This window comes from Vombatus ursinus, unplaced genomic scaffold (assembly GCF_900497805.2).
Source record: "Vombatus ursinus unplaced genomic scaffold, bare-nosed wombat genome assembly UNPS02014791.1, whole genome shotgun sequence".
NCBI lineage: Eukaryota > Metazoa > Chordata > Mammalia > Diprotodontia > Vombatidae > Vombatus > Vombatus ursinus.
Genome location: NW_020954569.1, coordinates 45,453,548 through 45,476,644, shown reverse-complemented (window position 1 = coordinate 45,476,644; position 23,097 = coordinate 45,453,548). Strand labels below are relative to the sequence as shown.

Genomic DNA, 23,097 nt, shown 5'->3' with positions numbered 1-23,097 from the left:
ACAGAACCACAAAGAAGAGGACAAAACTCAGACTGTGTCTTTCACTGATGCTGAGTCGTGAGGGCGGGGCACGTCCAGGGGAGAGGAATTAACTCTGTAAAAACCCTAAGTTCTTTTCCCATACGTGGGGACCTCAACCTCAACTCCAGGATAGCATTACAAGCCTGGAGAAATTACAGAAGTCTTTTGGAAAAGGGGCTCAACAAAGAATAAATTGCTTAACTTTCTGGGAATATTTAGTTCTTTTCCTACATAGGAAAACTTCAAACCCAGGGTGATACTCAGAGTCTATATGTGGCTCCCACTAGAGGGGATAGTTTTCTTGGTTAACTATGGGTTTAGAGACAAGTCCTTTCTGTAATTTTTGCTTATTAATAACTCATTCAATGTCCTATGCCTTGGAAAGCCGATGCTCATGTGAGAGCTGGGAACATTTTTGGGGAATTGTGAAAGATAAATTCAGAGGCAAACCTGAGTTACAGATATCATTAACTATGAAGAAACCTCCAAGAGGTTTCCTCCAAACCCAGTCTGTTTGAGGTCAGAACTCTGAGTTCAGAATCTGTGGGTTAAATGGTAAGGTAGAAGTTACTGTGAAAGTACCCCCAAGCTGGCTTAGAGTTAATGAATAAGAACTTTTAACTTACTCTTTTATAGATTTATCATCTTCAAACTTCCATTAGTATTTATAATTACATTTTCCCAAAAAACTATACTTGGGAACATATTTAGGCTGTTGATACAGCACAAAGTTCAGTGGAAAGTTAATAATTATATGGTTAGTTTGATCAATGTAGTAGATTTTTTTTGTATGCCTTGATTAGCCAGCCTCTTTATATCGATATAATCTAACTAAACAATTGCCAGGTCTACACTCCATCATATTCTAAGGAATCAGAAACTAAATTTCATGAGCTAACACTTATTTTATCTTCTGATTAGCTTTGTCAATGAAAACATCAGCACAACTGATAAACATGTTGAAGGGAGCTCAGCCCTGGTCACAAAGAACTCAGGGAAACTGAGTTTTCTGACCCATTTCCAACCATACGTGCCACCATAAAATGTGGTATGTCTCCTTACCATAAAACCATGCAACCCCAATGGCTTCAATGAGTACTCCAAAAAGAATAGATGTCCCTGCAGCAAAATGGTCCAGCAGTGTAAAGACATAAATGCCACCCTGGGGAAAAGGTAAGAGACTTTCAGAGATTCAAGATATTCAGAGCAATCAATGGCCAATATCTTAAATACTCAAGGATACAAGTATACCTTGCTTTAGGTACTGTATTGAATATGGATTGAGAGGAAGTTGTAATATAATGGCTAAAATAATGAATATGAAATCAGGAAGACCTGGGCGGATACTTACTTCACCTCTCTTGGACTTAGTTCCTTCATCTGCCAAATGAGTGTAAAAATCAATGCATTATGTACCTCATAAGGTTGTCATGAGTAAATGAGATATAAAATTTAAAGTGTTATAAACATGTCAGTTATTATTATTTAAAGATCACAGAATCTAAGGATCATGGAGAGCATTCTTAGCTCATTGTCCAATTTATGTATGAGGAAGCTTGGGACCAAAGAGATTAAATGTGTTGTCCCAGACACAAGGTACTGCTAATAAGTAATTGAGTAGAGACCAGAAAACAGGGCCTCTCCGAATTCATTGTTTTTTCCAGATCATATTGTTCCTAATTAGCAGCTGATTACTCATTTCACAAAAGTCACTATTTACTTTCAAAAGGATTCATAACTGATTATCATTAAATGGCAATCGACACTAATTAAACCATCATTCAGCTTACAAGAACTCAATTTACATGGAACTTTTTAGGAACACAGATATTCTTCAAATTGAGTTTTACCTGCACTGTCCTCTCCAAAGATTTGAAATTAAATTTAAGAGTAGAGTGGGGCCAAATGCTATGAAGGCTACATTTTTTTTGAATTAACAAATATTATTTTCCCTTGGATCCCCTTCCCATGGGAACAAAAAAGAAAAACAAAACCCTCATGACAAATATTCATAATCATGTAAAACAAATTCTGTCATTGGCCATGTCCAAAATGAGTGTCACATTTACATCACAACAACTTGACTCTGCCCCAATCCCTCCTAGGCCCTAAAGCCCAGAGAATACACTTTAATGCAGTGTACTTCTCAACAAAATGCCTTGCTGTTAAAGTTAGTTCAGTGACCAAGTAAGATCTAATGAACGGTATGACAAGTCACAGGAACCTTAGAAGTTGCTGCTTTCTGTAAACTCTAGGGCTTAAATTTGATCTGGCAGAACTGAATGTAATATGTAAACACTGTGTACACAGGAAAGATACCCGCATGCTTAAAGGGGGCTCTCGTCAGCAGAAGACCTAGTTCAAGAATCAAGTTGGCAGATTAACATTTAAAGTGTTGGTGACATACATTTGTGACGCAGAAGAGGGAGGTTAGAAATGTTGACAAGACAATGAATAGGGTGAAAAGCTCTCGGTGCCGGTGGAGAAACTTAAATTCATCAATCAGTCCAGTGATCACAGACTCCATTCCTCCCATCTACAATGGAATAAACAGAACACGAAATAAATTCATATGTGAAGCTACCTGTGCCTCACAGGGTTTGCCTTTTACATACCAGATTATGAATAGAAATGATGAAAACAGAATCATGCAATTCTATACTGATCCATGGTTGTATGTCCTAAGGCAATGGAGCTCCTCCTTCCTCCTTATCACCCCAACCCCCAACACTGCCCCTCCCCCACCTCACTGCCAATCTTACCATTTACTCAATTCAACAAATATTTCTTAAGTGCCCTCTAGGTAGAAAATGATTGTGCAGTATGTAGGCCCACGATAATAACAGGTTTCTCAGTTGTTTCAGATGACAGGAAAATTCGCTTGAGTGGACAAAAATTAGTTCACTGATGGAAAAAATTTAATAACTATATGCCTGATCAGATCATAATTGTTCAGCTTTGTAGCTGTTGCCTGATCCATTTAAGTAAGGTTCCATTCACACGTGCACATACACTATCCATGCACACATACAGAGTTCTGTTTTGTTTTCCAGTGTGGTACTAGCCTAGTCATTGATACATAGTGACTACGGACCACAGACCAGAAAGCATGGTGGTCTCAATTTTGCTAGTGTTCCTTCCCTCCTTCAATATTCCTAGAATCCTTGTCTCATTTCTTCCTTGTCCCCTTCCATCCCTACTGTGTAATATACTTAGCTGTATACATGTGGTATTGTCCAAGTAGAATATAAGGTGTTCAATAGCAGGGACTGTTTTTCATTTTGCTTTGTGTTACCATAACTTCAAATAGTGCCTTACTCATAGTAAAAGCTTAACTGGCATTGAACTTAATAACATTATTTCATTAATTAACATCAATATTATTTAAATAACATTGAATTGAACATTATTAGTCTCCAAGATCCAGGATAACAGATGATTAAGGCAAAAAATCAGGAAGAGGACAGGCAATCTTGCACAGGGAAAGGGCATCCTCTGATTAAGGCTTATAAGAACTCACACATGATGAGCAGGATCTAAAGGAAATCTTCCAGAAATAATCTATCTTACAGTGTTATTTAGAGATATATAGTCTCTCTGAAATAAAAGCACAGTAGGAAACAACCAATCTCAAATGTGATCAATATAAAATAAATAGTAAGCTTGGGTATGATAACATAATTATGAAGTATACTGTAATGACAAAGCATGATATTGTAGTGATCAAAGGACAGCAGCCTGTATGGAATCTGCAGAAAGGGTGCCCTAATCAATGTAAATTCTAATTCCTCTTACATGGGACTGATAAAGCTTTAGTTTGCGTCAGCTTGTTAGTGCCCTATCTCTGAGTGTGGTGCTTAAGGTTACTCACAGCACTGTCAATTCCTAACGTGAGCAACATGATGAAGAAAACCACAGCCCAAGCAGAGGACAAAGGCAGAGTAGCAATTGCTTCAGGGTAGATGATAAAAATAAGTCCAGGTCCTAAAAAGAAAGAAAAATGGTCATTGAATGATAATCTTTCCTCTTGATTTCACCTAAGCCATCCTGAAAAAAATGGACAATTATCTTATTTGTAAAGATTTCCAGTTGAAAATATTCTGTACAAAATATTCTGTACATAGTCTTCTTTTTTTTGTATTCTTTGTCATTCATTCTTTTTTTCCCCTTCCCTCCCATTCTCCTCATCTCCTTACATTATTAAGAAATTATTTTTTAAATCTCTCCAGCTACAATTTCTTCTAAAACATCACACTGAGCTTGCGGTGGGGAAAAGGAGTTAGAATGCTTTTTTGAATCACCATTAATTAGGACTAATGCTCTTGTGCCAAACTACACGTATAGAATCTGGAAAAGGAAATGGATTTGGGGCTGGCAATGGGCTTCAAAGAAAAGGGAAAGAGAGAAGAAAAGGAATTTACAGTGACCACTCTGTCTTCTTACGTATCTCTTGTCCTAGTTTTTGTGATTACCAGGTTTCTCTTCTGGTTCTCCTCCTCCTTGTCTGGTCATTCCTTCTTATTTTCCTTTGATTGCTCTTTTGTTATATCACATCTTCTCAACTCTTGGTATAGCCAAAAGTTCTGTCCTGGGCCTTTTTCTCTCTCTACATACTATTATTTTTTGGATTATATCAGCTACTATGGACTTAATTAATATCTCTATTGCACAAAACTCCTAGATCTATATATCTATAGGCCTGGTGTTTCTTTTGAGTTTCATTGCATCACAAACTCTCTATTGGACATTTCAAAATGGACATTCCATAGACATTTCAAACTCAACATATCCAAAACAGAATTCATGGTCTTCTCCTCCCCCCCAAAAAGCCCCATCACTCTTCCAAACTTTCCTATATCTGTCAAGGACACTTACATCCTTCTGGTCAGATAGGTTTTCAACCTTAGTATCATCCCTAACTTCTTGTTCTCCCTTACATACACACATACACACACACAAACACACAATCCAATTAGTTGCCAAATCTTACTATTTCTATTTTTACCACATCTTTCCCAAGCATTCTCTTCTCACAACTCACATAACAATGGCCCTAATTCGAGCCCTCATTGACTCTTGCCTCAACTATATTAATGGTTTCCTAATTGATTTACCTCCCTCCAGACTCTCCCTATTCTAATAGGTCATCTTCACAACTGTCAGAGTAACATGACACTTCATCTTCCTTTTCAGAGACTTTGCACTGGATGTCTCTCATGTCTGCAATGCACTCTGAAAGAAAAGGCGCGTCTTTTTAACACCAACATTTTATTGGTGTTGCTATATGACAGCAAGACATAGAATCCAAGTGCCTCTGAGAAATGAAAAAAAAGTGTGAGAGTGAAATGGAAGATAAGTGGTGAGTGTGAGCAGGCTGCAACATGTGACTGATAAGGTGCCCTGAAGAAGACCCAGAGTAAAAGATGTCATCAAGTAATCCTATGCTGAGATGATGCTAAAGATGATGGACTGGTTATGTGGCAAGTACAAAAGATGACAGGTAGAAGGATGGAAGGGAATAAGCATTTATGTAGTGCTTAGTCATTGTACTAAGCACATCTTATCTCATTTGATTCTCACAACAATCCTGAGAGATGGGTGCTATTATTATCCATGTTTTATAGTTGAGAAAACTGAAGCAAATAGAGATTAAGTGACTTGCCTAGGGTTACATAGCTATTAAGTGTCTGAATCCAGATTTGAACTCAGGTCTCCATGACCCTCCATCTACTACAACATTAGCTAGTTCTGAATAGCTGGAGTGTTCCACTAGTAACCTTACAATTTCAGGAGTAACAAAAAAGAAGAAAGGGCTCCAGCACATTGAAAAGCCATGAACCAGAGGTGCTCAAGATGGGCAGGTATACATAGGTTGTGATTCACATCATTGGAGGGAACTTCTGAATCAATGGGATCAGAGATCTATTTGAATTTTTGAGTAACAATCATATATAAAATCACTCTAAATCATTAATAAGAGAAATGTGCAGGAAAAAAATAAGCAAGAATGTCAAAAGATGGAAATAGTAAATGTTGGAGGGGCTTCAGAAAGATACGTACACTAATACACTGTTGGCAGGGCCATGCATTAGCTATCCATTCTGGAAAGCAATGTAGAATTATATTATAAAAAAGGTGACTAAAATGTCCATACCCACTCAGAAATCCCACTGTTATACATCTATGCCAAAGAGTTCAAAGATAGAGAAGTCCCATATACATTAAACATTCATAGCAACACCCTCTTTTTTTTGCAATAAAGAAGTAAAAACAAAATGGATGCTCATTGAAAGGGAGATAGTTTTTTGAACAACTTGTGGTCTGTGAATACAATGGAATATTACTGTGCTTCAAGAAAGAACAAATAAGAATAATTCAGAGAAGCAACAGAAGAATAAGATAAACTCATGCAGAACAAAATACATAGAACTAGGAAAACAATATACACAATGACTACAACAAATGAATGAATAAAAAACTTGAAACTGAATGCTGTAACATTGTTCATCACCCTCTTCTCCTTGATACTGTTCACTACATGTTTTTGTGACATTAATCCTATATCTCCTTCTACCTGTTGAAGCCTTCCTTTCCAGTATCCTTTGCTGAATCTTCATCCAAGTCACTTCTGCTAATGGTGGGTAAGGCCCAAGGTTCTGCCCTGGGACCACTTCTTTTCTCTTTATATACCTTTTTACTTGGTGATCTCATCAGCTCTCATGGATTCAATTATCATTTCTATACTGATGATTTTCAGATCTACTTATTTAATCCTAACCAACATCCTAACCTCCAGACTTGCATCTCCAACTGTCTACTGGATATCTCAAACTGGATGTCCCATAGAAATCTTAAACTGAATGCATCTTTTCCCCCAAGACCTTTCTATCTTTCCCATTACTATAGAGGGTATTACTATCCTCCCAGTCACCAAGACTCACAATCTAGGAGTCATCATCAACTTCGTCTCACCCCACTGTGACCTACCCCACTCCCCTGTCCAATATGTTACCCATTTCTTTCAGTTTTACCTTCATAGCATGGCATATAGCTGGTACTTAATAAATGCTTGTTTATTTAACTTGACATGTGTAATTATAATTACTAAGCTTGTCTTCGGAGATGAGAAAGTGTATTTTCCTCCTTTCTTTGCAGAGGCAAGGAATAAAGGATGTGAAACATTGCATTCACTAGCTTGGTTAATATGCTGATTCATTTGCTGAACTGCTTTTTTCTCTTCATTTTTTAAAATTCTTTATTGGTTCACTGGGTAGCAGAAGAGTAAGTGATCTATTTAAAAATTAAGGTAGAGTAAATAAAAATAAAACATTTCAAAAATGGTATTTCACTGATTACCTTAAATTCTCTGAAGAAATGAAAATAAATATCACACAGAGGGCAAAGGAGAGGCATAGAGTAGGCTTAAGAATCTAACATATAATAAGGAGGAACTTCAAAGAATAGAAATAAAAGATGTCAACAGGAAAATTATTGATAGAAAAAGAAGCTGGGCTAATTACACGGTGAAGGATTGAGGGATGACAGGTACACAACCTGAGTGATCCACTTTGTTGTTGTTTCAGTCATGTTCGACTCTTCATGACCCCATTTGAGGTTTTCTTGGCAAAGATACCACAATACAAAGATGGTTTGTCATTTCCCTTTCCACTTCGTTTTACTGATGAGGAAACGGAGGCCAAGAGGGTTAAGTGACTTGCCCAGGGTCACACAGACAGTAAGTGTCTGAGGTCAAATTTGAACTCAGGTCTTCCTAACTCCAGGCTTACCACTATGATGCCACCTAGTTGCCCCAAGTGACCCACAGGTGTATTCTTAATATCAGTATATATCTAGGAATACCTTCAATATGTCGAACACTAGAGAACATGTATTAAGAATCACCCAGGATATGTAGGTATGTATGGGCAGTATAGGGAATAGCCAAATCAATGAGATCACAAATCTATTTGCACATTTGAGTTAAGCAACTCAAACTTCATTCAAAAAAGAAAAAAAAACACTATTAAATATGTGGAGAGCAGATGATGAAAATCATTAGTTTAAATATCTGTGGTACACGTGGGCAGAGTCCAAGAAGAGTAGATGCATTCTATAGTCAATGGATAATGAGTGTGTCATACACATTCACTATCTGCTGCCATGTAATGATATCATCTGGTATTGACAGTTTGGTATACAGAACTGCAACATTGTACTACCAGGAAGATTCTTGATGCCACATTGCTTTGATGAAACATGACAAAATTTTAATATAATCAACATCTGACTATCTATGTTGATAGAAGGGGACTGAGGCATAGGTATACAAAACAGCTGGTTGATTTTAAACCACATATACACATAGTGATATTTTGCTTAGGGTGATGTTCAAGTAAATCACAGAATTTCAGAGTTGGATGGGACCTCTAAGGCAATCTAGTCCAATGCATCTATGAGAATCCTTTCTATATATGCTTGACAAATGGTTATCCAGATTTTTCCTGAAAAAAACTTAAAGGACAGGGAAGCTTTTACCTTATAAAATAAGCATTTCCCTTTAAACACCTCTAATTTTAAGAATCTTTTCCATTACATCAAACTAAAATCTGCTTATCTGTAGTTTCCACCCACTGCTCCTAGCTCTTCCAACACAAAGCCAAGAAGCATAAGTAGAACCTCTCTTTAAAAGACAGTTAAGGGGCAGCTAGGTGGCACAGTGGATAGAGCACCAGCCCTGAAGTCAGGAGGACCTGAGTTCAAATCTGGCCTCAGACCAAAAACTTGACACTTACTAGCTGTGTGACCCATGGCAAGTAACAACCCCAATTGCCTTAAAAAAAAAAGAAGAAAAAGGAAAAGGAAAGACAGTTATCAGGGACCAATGAAGTTTTCTCTGCTCAGGGCATCTAGGTGGTGCAGTGGGTAAAGCTCCGACCTTAGAGTCTGAAGAACTTGAGTTCAAATCCAACCTCAGACACTTGACACGTACTATCTGTATGACCCGGGGTAAGTCACTTAACCCCAATTGCCTCACCTCATTTAAAAAAAAAAAAAAGGAAGTTTTCTCTGCTTCAGGCTAAATATCCTTATGGTCTTTTACCACCCTGCTTACCCTCCACAGAACTTCTGGGTTGTGAGGTTCAAATGAGTAATGGATACAAAGCACATTGCAAAACTTAAGGCACTGTATAAATACTAGTTTTTATTATTATTGTTAGCCCACAGGGACCAGACCACCAGCCTGGTTATGACTTCATCACCTGAGCTTTCTACTGAACTCCTGATGAGCTGCAGCAATGTTTATAGAGCAATACAGGGGGGTGCAGATAAATGTTTAACAAATGGGCCAAGGGTGGTGGTGGTATGGACAGGCATCATTTTTTAGTTCAAACTATATTATTAACACTTTCTTAAGTCTAGACAATAAACACAATAACAAATCAAGGCCTGATTTGTATTGTTCGCAGATTTCTGAGGTGTAAATGCTCACACTGAAAATTTATAACCACCTCTCACAAGCCAGTAAGAGCTGGCTCCAGCACACTTCTACCCAGGGTCCTCTTCATCTTGTTAATATCCTTTCTGAAAGATGGTACCCAGGACTGAAAACTATGCTTTGGGTGAGATTTGACCAGGACAGGTCAAATGGGACCTATGGGATTGTCTCTTTCAGCATTGTAGATATTACATTTCTTAATGTAGTCTAAGATCACATGAGGCCTTTTTTTTTTTTGAATACTAAGACACACTGTTAACTCATAAGTTATAGACCTCTAAATTCCTTATATCTTTTCAGACAGAATGACTGTCTAGCCATGCCTCCTCCATCTTACATTTTAGAAGTTGATTTTTGAACCCAAATGTAGTATTTTACATGTATTTCTATTAAATGCCGTATAGGAGGCTGGCAATATGGCATCATGAACAGAAAGCTGGCCTTGGAATCAGGAAGACCTAGGATCTCTTCCTGCCTCTGATGTTCATTGGGTGAGTGTCCCTGGGAATATAAGTTAAGCTCTCAGTGCCCCAGGTAACTTTCTAAGACTATAAGTTGAAAATCAAGTGTCAATCTTCATTAACAAAGGAATTTTTTTTTATTGGAAGGTTCTTATATCAACGAAATCTTAGATCTGGTTTAAAAAATGCCATATCAGTGTATTTGGCCCATTATTTTGACCTTCCCAGGGCCATTTTGTAACCTGACTATGTCATCCAATATTAGCTATTCCTCCCAGAGTTGTGTTACCTTCAAATTTGATAAGCATGTCATCCATGTCTTTATACAAGTTTTTGATAAAAAAGTTAAAAAGCATAGAAGAAATAAAAAGTATTATTGAAACCATTTTGATCAACGATGTTCCAATAAAACCAATGATTTAAATGAAATAAATGAGAATTTGTAAAATATGAAATACCCAAATTAATAGAAAAAGAAATAGAGAATTTAAACAAATTTCAGAAGAAACTGAACAATTCTAGAAAAATTCAAAGAACAATTAATTCTAAATATTACATAAATTGTAAAAACAGAAAAAGAAAATTCTTACCAAATTCAATTTATGACACAGATATGGTCTTAATATATAAGGCAGAGTTAAAACAGAAAAAAAAAGATGGACCAAAATTCCTAATGAACAATGATGCATATAAATAAAATATCATCAAAGAGGCTAAATATACCACAAAGATTATATATTCACTCAGGTTAAATTTATGTGAGGGATGTAGGGTTGTTTAATATTAGGAAAACTTAATTAACCATATTAGTAACAAACTTAATAAAAAATAATATAATTCTATTGATAAATAAAGAAAAAACTTTTGACAAAATAAATTTCTGATAAAAAAAAACACAAGAAAACATTGGAGCAAATGCATCTTTCCTTAAAATAACTAAAAGTACATATGTGAATCCAAAAGATAACATTACATATAATGAAGATAAACCAGAATCCTTTCCAACAAAATCAAAAAGTAGTGAAACAAGGATGGCCACTGTCACTACTTCTATCTGACATAATACTAGATATTCTGGCTATAGCAATAAGACAAGAAAAAGAAACTTAGGGAATAAGCACAGACAAAGGAGAAACAAAGTTATCATTTTTGCAGATGATATGATAGTGTAGTTAAAGAATCCATAAATAAATAAACTAAAAATTAATTGAAACAATAATTTCAGTAAACTTGTAGGATATAAAACAAATCTGCAGAAATTATCAGCATTTTTATGTAATACCAATGAAATTCAACAGGAAGAAATAGAAAGTGAAATTCCATTTAAAAGAACTACAGATTATAGAAAGTACTTGGGATCCTACTTAACAAGGTATGCTACAACTATATAAATATGACTACAAACAACTGTTTATAAAAATAAAGACAGACTTAAATATTGGAATGTATTTTGGTGAGGCAATTGGGACTAAATGAATTGCCTAGAGTCACACAGCTAGGATGTGTCAAGTGTCTGGTCTAAGGCCAGATTTGAACTCAGGTCCTCCTGAGTCCAGGCCTGGTGCTTTATCCACTGGGCCACCTAGCTGCCCTAAATGGATAATTTTAATTACATAAAATTAAATTTTTTTGCACAAAGAAACCCAATAAAATTAATTGGGAAAAATCTAGCAAGTTTCTCTTAAAAAGATATATAAGGTACTGATTCAAATTCATAATAGTAAGAACATTCCCAATTAAGAAATGATTTAAGGACATCAACAAGCAGTTCTCAAGGGAAGAAACTCAAGCTATCTGTAGGCATGTGAAAAAAAATGCTCCAAGTTATTACTAATTAGAGAAATCCCAAACTAAAAATTATTCTGATATTTTACTTCATATCCACCAAATTGGCAAATATTTTAAAAAAGACAGTGATAAATGTTGGAGGGGCTATGGAAAAATAGGCATATTGATTGATGGGGGATACAGCCATTCTGGAAAGCAATTTGGAATTATACACAAAATATTATGAAAGATTCGGCTATACCATTGCTACTTCTATTCTCAAAAGAGATCAGAGAAAGAGGGAAAGATGCTTTATGTAAAAAAAAAATTTGTAGCAGCTCTTTTAGTGGTAGCAAAAAACTGGAAATTACTGAGCTGTCCATCAATTAAAGAATGGCTGAATAAGTTGTAGTATATGAATGTGATGGAGTACTAATGTGCTGTAAAATGAAGAAATAGAATATTTCAAAAATGGAAAGAATTATATGAACTGATGCAGAGTGAAGTAAGCAGACCCAGAACAATTCATATTGTAACATCTATATTATAAAAACACACAATTTCAAGGACTTTTATAAACTGATAAAGAATGAAATGATCAGAACCAGAACAATTTACACAATAACAACACTATAAAGATAAACAATTTTGAAAGCTGTAAGAACTATGATCAATGCAATGATGATTCATGTTTCCAGATGATTGATGGTAAAACCTGACACCTGAGACAATAGATTTAAGGTGCAGAATGGAACTTGAATATTTTTGTATGTAACCAATGAGAGAATTTGTCTTGCTTGACTATACACATTTGTTACAAGGAATTGTTTTTCTTTTCTCTTTTATTTTCAAATGAGATGGGCAGTGGGAAGAAGAGAAAATAAATTTTTGTAACTAAAAACATTTAAAAATAGCAGGCGAAGGGTGTGCTGCATGCAGATGCATATATGTTACATACACTTTCAGATGAGGTCCCTTTTTTTGTTTTGTTTTTCTTTGATAAAGGACCTCTTTTTCTTTGTTATAGGACCTCTCACAGAGTGAAGTAATCTGTAAATGTTTAAATGCAAAAACAAAACATGTTAATTAAAGTATTAAAAAAAAAACCATCATAGGGGCAAGCATTGATGCCCAATCCAGCTGGAGACTTCTTTTCAGGTAATATGAGTCATTCATGGAAAAATAATGGGCCTAATCATTCAACCCATTGCAAAACCACCCAACTATATTTTGATTTAGTCCACATCTCTCTATCATGTTTATAAGAGTAGTATGAGAGATTTTGTCAAATACTTTGTTGAAACCAGGGTAAACTGAATCAGTAGGATTCTCCTGATTTATTCATTTAGTGACTTTGTCAAGAAAGGAAATTAAAATTTTCTGTCATGACTTGTTTTTAATGAAGCCATGCTTCACGGCTCTTGGTGATCACTTTCAAGATTCTTAGAGATCCTATATACTACAATTCAGAATCTAGTCAGAAATCAAGTTAATCTCACTTGACTACTGCAGGCAGTCTTCACATTCCCTCTTTAAAAATCAATATGTTTGCTCTTCGCTGGTCCTATGGTACTTCTCTCGTTCTCCACGATTTGTCAGAGATTGCTGTCACCGGCTCAGTAGTCCATTTACTAATCTGCTCAGTAACACAGTACCCAGCACAGTATCTGGCTCACAGTATACACTTATATAAATACTTGTTGAATGATTGATTTTCAGACAACATCTTTTTATCCAGCTGCTCACTTTTCAAATCTGATTTTCTCTTCCAAAGCCCCTGTTTTCAATCAGCAGCAGTGAAGAAAGAAACAAAACAACAACCCTGGTTCTCATAAAGCTTTCATTTTTTTTCCTCCAGGACTTCATAATCCCTAGCAATACTTTCTAGATTTCTTTTGACAGTATTATTTATCACCCACCCCTTGAATCACCAGTAAGCAGTGGATAATGGTTATCATGTTTGACAAATCTTGGTGGGGGTGGGGGTGAAGGTGGGGGGGAGGTGCTTCATCACTTCCCAGATATATGCCCTAGAAAAGAGCAAACCTCTCTTCATCAGGTTGACGAAGAATTGCCTGGTATTAATCCATCAGCAGAGAGTCACCAACCACCGCAACTCATCTCTTCTTCCGCTAACCCTTTCAGTATCATCTCTCTTTTGATGATACCTATGAATCCATAATGTCATTTTAAAGACCACAAGTAGCTGATTTTCACTTAGGAGAAAGGGTTCAACTCCTCTTTCTACACGAAGAGCCTATTTAATATATTTAATTGCAAGTGTTCAGTGGTCATACTTTTTTCCCCTCATTCTCTGTGTTAAATTCTTTTACCCTTTTTACCTTAAAATCCTTTCATTTTTCTTTCTTTCTTTTTTGAGGAACAACTATTTTTTTTTTCTAAAAGTTCGGAGAGTAGAGAAATATTCCTTCAATATTTTTACATTTTTTCCTAGAAAGGAGAAACATACCTCATAATAAGCCTAGAGAGCAGTCATGTGGTCATGGTAGAAAGGCACAGTATACTCTACGCAGTTCACTTCAAAATTATCCTTGCCCTTTATACTTGCTAGAAGCAAGATCCTTTGTTTTCTATTATTCTAGTTGGTAGACCTTGTGGCCAAGTGGAGAACTGATGTGATAAGTTTTCTCTTGGTACCTACCAATTGTTCTTCCCCTGCAGATTCCTGACCTATGACAGCCTTCTGGACTTTTCTCAAGAGATGAGGCTAACTTGTTTGACTACCTTTGATTGGCCTTTAGCAGCCTCCTGCCAAAGTCACAATTCAAAGAGCAGCTGAAAACAGCTGGTTTCTAGAAGGGGTTATCTAGTCAGTTCCCAAACACTTTGGGTCCTTATCCTCTTCTACCTTCTCCTTTCTTTTTATGAAATAATGCAAAATCACTTTGTATTTCTTGCACAAATACTATCAGTAGAGGAGGACAGAAGGGTCCAAGGTGGTGGGGGGAGAGGAAACCGGGCTGGGATACAGGCAACATGGAAAGCTTACGTCTTTTGTGACTTGGGGACACTAGTTCACAATTTCTTTAAAATTAATGAATATTTTATATATGAACTATACCAGAAACAAGGTAATATAAAAGACACAAGGCACTCTCCTTTTCCTTCTATTTCTTTTATGTATTTATTGTGTCTGGCAATTTAAATTTATTCTTATTTTGAAATAAACACCAGCCACAACTCATCTTACAGTCAGCACTATTTGTTCAGACATGTTTACTGTTCTTGGTATTATTTAAACAGATGGCAGTATTTAGCCAAAGTAATAAATTGTTTTCCTGACTTTCAAAAATATTAAAAGTGAATTTGACAAATAAAATGAAGACTGCTGACTATTTCAAATGATTATTAAATGAGATTAGACCCAACAATCATTGAAATGATCTAATTTAGTCATCAGCTCCATTATTAACCTCCCTGTTCTACACTCTTTGCCTGCCTCTGACATAGATGCTCTTCCTCTCCAAAGGCAACGTCTCCTCCAGTTTATTCAAGTTGTAGGCAGAATAACCATTTTACATGAGCAATGTTATTCAAGCTAAGCATTAGTATTTAGCATTTACGGTCATGATAACAGTTAAAAAGTTTCTCTGACATATTTATTGATATGCTGAATTGTTATTGTCTGCATAGGAATTAAGTATAAATAGTAAGCAGTTCTCACAATTGTCTGTAATTAATAATACTTTCAAAAAAGACAAACTAAATTTTTAGTTCTTTTCTCATTCTGTTATTTCTCTGGTATCTATAATCATTCAGTCAAGTATTTTTCTTGAAGCTATGTACCATTTAATTATTGCCATCATGATCATTACATAAGTTGACACACATTGAAAGACCCATTCAAGTTATCTAATCTCAGCTAGGCCATTACTGCTTAGTGGCAATCCTTTTATTTTTCCCTGATTAACTGGGCTCCTCTTCTGTTCTTAAACCCCAGATCTCATGTCTCCCCCCTTGTTCCTCTCACCTCCTACTTTACAGAAAAACAATCTATGGCTACCTATCATAAGCTTCCACAATATGCCCAAATCTATGCCTCAATATCCCACTATACCTTTTCCTTTTGTCTCCATTTTTATTCCAGTCACTAAGGAACAGATGTCAAAACTAATCTTTCTACCCATGTCCTGGTTTCCAACCTTCCCCATCTATTATAAGAGCATGACCCATCAATCATCCCCAACTGTCATCTTCAATCTCTCCCTATTCATTAGCTATTTCATTACTTTTGATGTTGCGAACCCTCAAAAAAACAAATAAGAGCCATGTAAGCCATGTTTATTTAGCCCATTCTTCATGCAATAAGTTTTCCACCAAAAAAAAAAAAGTGAATGACAGGTGAGGAACACATTAGTATAGATGACTCCTAGGAATTTGGCTGTGAAAGGAGTAAAGATATAAAATTATAGCTTGAAGGCATGACATTATAGGTATTTTCAAGAATTTGAAGGATTGTCACCTAGATGAAGGATTAGATCTGTGTGACTTTGCCCTGGAAGACAGAGGTAAACAGTTACAAAGAGGTAAATTAGGTCTGATATATGGAAACACTTCCTAACAATTAGAGCTATCCATAAGTGGAATAGACCGCCTCAAGAGGTGTGGATTCCTTCAAATTGGACATTTTTCAAGCAAAGTTTGGGTGACCACTTGCTAGGTATGTTGCAGAGGGGATTCTTTTTCAGGTATGGGTTGGATTAGATGGTCACTGAAATCTCATCCAACTCAGACTCTGTGATTATTTGAATGATCAAGGCGGCAAACTCTTGGCAGAAATGGGAGGAGATGGGATCAAGGCGCAAGTAGATGGTGTTGTTGCCTGTGGCAAGGAGAAGGACTGTATATTCCTCAGACACTGGAGCAGTGAATATTGGGTGAGGCAAAGGGGTTCTGAGATGCCTGAGAATAAGGGAGAAGGACTACAAGCCAAGTCTTGAACTCCTCCAGAAAGAAGTCAGAATGGCCTGGAGGCCAGTAGATGAAAGAATCATTTTTTCCTGGGGCAGCTAGGTGGCGCAGTGGATAGAGCTCCAGCCTTGGAGTCAGGAGGACCTGAGTTCAAATCTGACCTCAGATACTTAATGCTTACTAGCTTGTATGAGCCTGGGCAAGTCACTTAACCCTGATTGCCTCACCAAAAAGCAAAAAAAAGAATCACTTTTCCTCGGGCTGTATTACTCTCAAACATCTCTGACTTCTCCACCATGCATGTCTCTATGGCTGACACCTTTGGGGGCCCTTTCCCTTACTTTTCACTGCCTTTTTGTGTGCTGTCTTACCTCATGAGATTATAAGCTCCTCGAGGGCAGGGGCTGTCATTCTTTCTCAATATTTGTAGCCCCAATGCTTAGCACAGTGCCTGGCATATAGTAGGGGCTTAATAAATGTTTACTGACTAAGACTACTGACTAGATGACTATGACAAAGATGGATGGAATGAACCTCTAAGGAGGAAAAGTTGTTGATGGATGATAACAAAAGGATAGTAAGGAGGCAAAAGCGAAACACAAGCAAAATGATTCTTTCTAGCCAAGAATTTTGAGGCGGCATAAGAGACTCATAGGATCATTTATCTACAGCTAGAAGGGAACTGAGTGGCCATTTAATCCAACTCCCTCATTTTTACAGAAAGGGAAACTGAGACCCAGGGAAGTTAAGGGACCTGTTCAAAATCACACAAGTAGTAAATGTCAGGGATGGATTTTTGAACCTAGGTCTTCTAACTCCAGAATCAGCCTTCTTTCCACAGTACCAGGCAGCCTTCCCAAGGAATACCCAATACTAGAGAGGGTGGCTTGGACTGTGTTATCTTCTGGAGGGAGCTCTGTTTCTATAAGCAGCAGAATACAGAAAAGGTGTCATTAGAAATGAATGTAATAATTGTGATTCTCCCCCTCCAAGTTCAGAACACCAGTCATCTGAACTCCTGGATATAAAGGTGAGGAAACATCACCGCTAACCTTTTTCAGATTTTCTGAGCGTCAATGCCCTGGAGAACCATTATCACATAGATATATGCCCAGGAGGTAGCAGCTTAGAAAACAATGGCCTGACTTTGAGTGCATAGAAAGATGGGCCTGGAGGCAAAGTGAGGTTAAGGTCTATGTTAGAATCATTATAACACCATATTCTTGAACTCTCTTTTTCCTTTTGTTTCTCCTTACTCTCTATATAACTGATCCATAATTCTTATTTGGAGTCACTTGACTTATGACGACAAGGGCCTGGGAAAGGAAAATTTTGTTCCCAATATAAGCCTACCCAAGCCACAGTAAAACATGAGATTAAGTAGGCAAGCCCCCCCTTTTCAGACTGGGAAACAGTGTGCAGCAGAGTAAAATCAGGCTTGATGGATGGCCTGCAAAGCCCTTTGAACTCCTGGTGAAAAGGCAAGAAATATTAATAGTTCACCATTGTCTACTTTAAGTTCCCCCTTTGTGAAATGGGGATAAATGTACTTGTCATTCATCCATTTCAGCGCTATTGTGAAGATTAATTTAGAGGTGATTATCAGTCATGGACAATAGAAAACAAAATGTAAATGCTACATTAATAGTTCTATTCTCTACCCTTAGCCAGCGCCAAACAACTCTAAAAAACCCACAACTTTGCCTCCTTCCAATTCCTCCCAACTCCAAGTTGACCTATCCAGTTCTGTAAGGTGAAACAAAAATCAGTGTCTTTATCGTATAGATATCTTTTCCAGCTGCAGCCCTGGTTCCAATGGAATTCAAAGGAGGATCAGGGCTTGAGCATAGGCAAGAAATACAGAGCACACACTTTCGGTGATTCTCTGGGAGTAGACTGTAGGTTGTATGCTGAATCTCATTTGTCCAAAGGAATCGAAAGGAAGTATGGCACAAATAACCTCAAATAGAAGAAAATGCTTTTATCCTTTATTTTTTTTGGGTGTTTGGTATAATTTTGGGGGTATAATTTAAGAAAAAAATCTCTCAAGTCCTACTTCAACACATCATCATGGCATGGAGGTGATCATGACTTCACAAATGAGGTGATCAAATGAGATAATGTTTGTAAAAAGCACTTAGCCAGTGCCTAGGACATAGCAATTTGTGTTGTTCAGTTGTATCTGACTCTTTGTGATGGGAATTTCTCAGCAAGGATACTGGAGTGGTTTGCCATTTCCTTCTCCAGCTCATTTTACAGATTGTGGAACTGAGGCAAATAGGGGTTAAGTGACTTTCCCAGGGTCACACAGCTAAGAAGTGTCTGAGGCCAACTTTCAACTCAGATCTTCCTGATTCCAAGCCCAGCGTTCTATTCATTATGCCCCCTAGCTGTCCCCTAGTAGGCACTACATAAATTTTTATTCCTTCCCTTCCCCTTCTTCTCTTCTTGAAGGCCACATCAATAGGTCCTAGGAAAGGCTTTGACTACAGGCTGTTGAATGGACTCTGACTGTTGTCTAAAGACTAGCCTAGGTTCAACAATAGAATGTTGGTCACCAGATGATGAATTTTTTGAGGTCCAAAAACTCATGAAGTACTAAATCAAATGAGGTAATATTTGTAAAAGTATTTAGCACAGTGCCTGGGCATTATATAAATGCTTATTCCCCTTCCCTTTCTCTTCCCTTTTGCCCGCTTCCCTTATTTAAGGCATAGAGAAAGCATATCCACCAGTTACATCACACAACTTTTCAAGGATTGAATATTAGGCAATTAGGTGGCATAATGGACCTATGTAGGACTAGGAGTCAGAAAGATGTAAGTTCAAATTCTGCCTTAGCCACTTATTAATTATGTGACCCTGGGCAAGTCACTTAACTTTTCTTTGTTTTAGCATCCTCATCTGTAAAATGGGGCTATTAACAGCACCTACCTCCCAGGGTTGTTTTCTATGTAAAATACTATGTAAACCTTACAGCACTATATAAATGCTAACTATTACTAATGAAAGGTTTGCATTCCTTGTACACACACACTAATGGATTAAAGGGGAAATGATTAGACATATTGAAAGAAGCAGAAGCCAGATCAGGATGCAACTTAAACCCATGGATAATCCATAGAGCAGACAGGTTTTACCAAAGATAATAAAAAAATGACCATAATTCTAAAATGCTTTTCATACAGAGAGCATCAAGCCACCTGGTATGTTTTGAGTTTTCTCAAAGATGAATAGATTCTAGAATGAGTGTTTCTCTATTTAAAACTTTCTCAAACTTAAACATGGTGTTGCAATTTAGAAGTGGAAGGAACTCAGAGGTAAAAAAATTCCAAACTTCCTTGTTTACAGATGAGGAAAGTAAGGTCACATAGGTAGGAAGTAAGAGAGCAAGGACTTAAACATAGGTCCTCCTTTCAGAGCTCTTTCCCTGTACCAAACTATCTCCCCAAACTGAACAAGTTTCTGCTGGAACACTAAGTCATTTCATTTTCTTCCTTAAGAACTAGAACCCACATTGATCCATCTACAGATTTCTGAAGCCTCCTATTAGGAGTTAAGAACAGGCTATAATGTCATTCTAAACTAAGCGTTCTCACCATTCCTGATTTAACAGAGGCACATTTTCAAATAGAGTCTTTGCCTTTAGACACCTCTACAGATTCCAAATGCCACAAACGACGCACAAAGAGATACCAGTAAGCTTTGCAGAATGTAATATCAACATCCTCTTCTTTCATTTCTTTAGGTGGGTTAATATTTTCTGGAGAATTAGAACCATAAATGACATTTACTTTACTTGTCACTGTAGTGGATGGAAGATTTTAACCTTTACTGTCAGGGGTTAATGGGGGTTTTTGTAAGCACTTCTATTTATCATAATAAAGGGCAAATCCAGCAGTAAAGATGCAGAAATGCAATGGTAAGTAAATTCTACTACTCCAGTTTTTTTTTTAAATTACTTCCCTCTCTTACTCTGCCCCAGGATTTTTAAATGTTCTATGATTTACATGAACACAGCATTACTTATTCAGCTGGCCTCATTTAGGTACAGAGTCCTAATTGAATTTAAGGTGGAAAGAATTATCTTTGCTATAAATAGCACCTCAGGGGAACAATCCTGAAGTGGACTTAAGACTGTCAATGAGTAACAAGCACCACAGATTAGAGGAATGAGGGCTTTAAGGCCATGCCTACACTGTCAAATTAGTGGTGACATGAAAAAAAAATGTCCTAGGGTGAAATCAGCCTTAGGATTACCTGACCTCATTATCTAACTCTCCAAAAGCAAATAAATTATTCAAGATGCAACCGAATTTTTGAGAGACTTTCTGGAGTTCCAAATTAAGACATGATTTTGGGCTACTAGTCCTACCAAACCACTGTATCAGAATATGCTAATTCATGGCAAAGTCATCTTTGGTGTCTTATAGAAATGGTGGCTTTTTCCAAAGCTTGGCGTTTTCCCTTTCATGAAGTGCTGGTGGAATAAATCATGCCAGTGGACATTGTGTTTCTTCACATATACAACTGAAAGCCTGATACAGTCTCTCTTCTCCTTTTTTCTCAAATTATACCAGAGATACATAGATTGTTAAAGATGGAAGGGAGTTTAAAGCTTGCCTCAATTAAACAATTCAGGCCTTTAGATTCCAAGTCTAGTGTTCCATCCACTTGACCAATCTAATTTTCACCTGAGCATAAGAAGAATTCTCCCTCTCTTGCCACATTGCCTTCTCCCTGCCATGACCTTCTAGATTTGTTGTGGTTGTTTAGCCATTTTTCAGTTGTGTCCCGAGTCTTTGTGACCGACCCCATGTGGAGTTTTTTTGACAACGATACTAGAGTGGTTTGCCATTTCCTCTTCCAGCTCATTTTACAGATGAGGAAACTGAGGTAAACAGAGTTAGGTGACTTGCCTAGAATCACACGGCCAGTAAGTGACTGAGGCCAGATTTGAACTCATAAAGATGAGTCTTCCTGACTCCAGGGCTGGTATTCTATCCACTGTGCCACCTAGCTGACCTTCTAGATGATCAGAGGCAAAATTTGAAATTCACAGACATACTTTCAAGTGACTTCATCTGGAATGACATTTATTTTTGAACTTTTCAGTTGGCAAAGAATTTGAACATGTTTACTCTGGGTACAACATCACTGGAATCTATTGTCATGCCACTCTCCTGCCCAGCTAGTGCCTCCTTACTACCTCTAGAATCAAGCACAAACTCCTTTCTTTGTTATTTTAAAGTTCTCCACAACCTGCTCTGACAGATACATCACTTTATGCACTCTAAGGTCTTGCCTCACTGGCCTTCTGGCTGTTCCTCATACATGAAATTCCACCTCCCATTTCCATGTCTCTGGACACACTTTGCCCACACTTGAAATGCACTTCATCCCCACCTCCACACTTTAGAATGCCAAGTTTCCTTCACAGCTTCTGTCTGGCCTTTCCTGATTCTTTCATTTAATAGTGCCTCTCTCCTGAAATGAACTTGTAATTATTTTGTATGTGTGCATGCATTGTTTCCCCTTTATGGAATGGAAGATCCTTGGGTGGAGGGCAGAGATCGTTTCATTCTCATCTTTGTATGCCCAGGATCTACCTAGCACTGTACCTGGCACATAGTAGGCACTGCATAAATGCTTATTGATTGGTCAATTGATTGAATCCCTTTTATCTGACCCTGTTAACCCAAACAGTAGAATCCATTTAAAAAATAAAGTATTCTCATAATATAGATGTCCCATTCTATGGGAACAGTCCTTAGCCTCTGTTTTCCAGTATGAAGGACAGTATAGGCCATTGAGGAATGGACAGAAGAGGCCATTATCTTTAAGAATATTCAACCATGCTGCAATTTGAAAGTATTTTAGGAGGGCTCTCAACCATTCTAATGAATAACTCATACAGAGACTCTCTTGTCACATTAAAAATTTCCCCTCCAATTTTGGGAAGTCTGTCACCTTCCTCTCAGGGTAGTTTACAATGAGATGTGGACAACTGAGACCAAGTGTGTCAGGACAGGATTATGGCTGACAAATCCAGGCCAAAGCCACTTTCATGTATTAGAACTGGTAATCGTCACATACTCACCATCTTTGGCCACGTCACCAATGGGCACATTGTGTTTCTGTGACATGTAGCCCAGAAAGGAGAAGATGACAAAGCCAGAAAAAAAGCTTGTCAGGGAGTTGACAGAGGTAGTGATGATCGCGTCTCTGGGAAAACACAAAACAAGTTATCATGAAGCAGAGGAAGATTATGGGAACAGATGTAATTTTCAACTCATTATTCTTAATTTACTGGGACTTGAAGAAGTGGGGCCAAGGAGGAGGGCAAGGCCATTATTTAAGGCATTTTTGTAAAGGAGCCTGTTTTTTCAGAATGAAAATGATTAACCTATCTACTCTGGT

At 37.3% G+C, this 23,097-nt stretch overlaps 1 protein-coding gene across 1 annotated transcript in view; it reads right to left on the bottom strand.

Moving 5' to 3' along the window:
• The window catches only part of SLC6A3 (solute carrier family 6 member 3), a 92,550-nt gene that overhangs the window by 16,128 nt on the left and 53,325 nt on the right, over positions 1–23,097 (bottom strand). Inside the window, 4 exon segments of the mRNA XM_027868936.1 lie at positions 1,084–1,183; positions 2,429–2,557; positions 3,893–4,005; positions 22,778–22,902. Of these exon segments, the coding sequence (XP_027724737.1) occupies positions 1,084–1,183; positions 2,429–2,557; positions 3,893–4,005; positions 22,778–22,902 (467 nt within the window).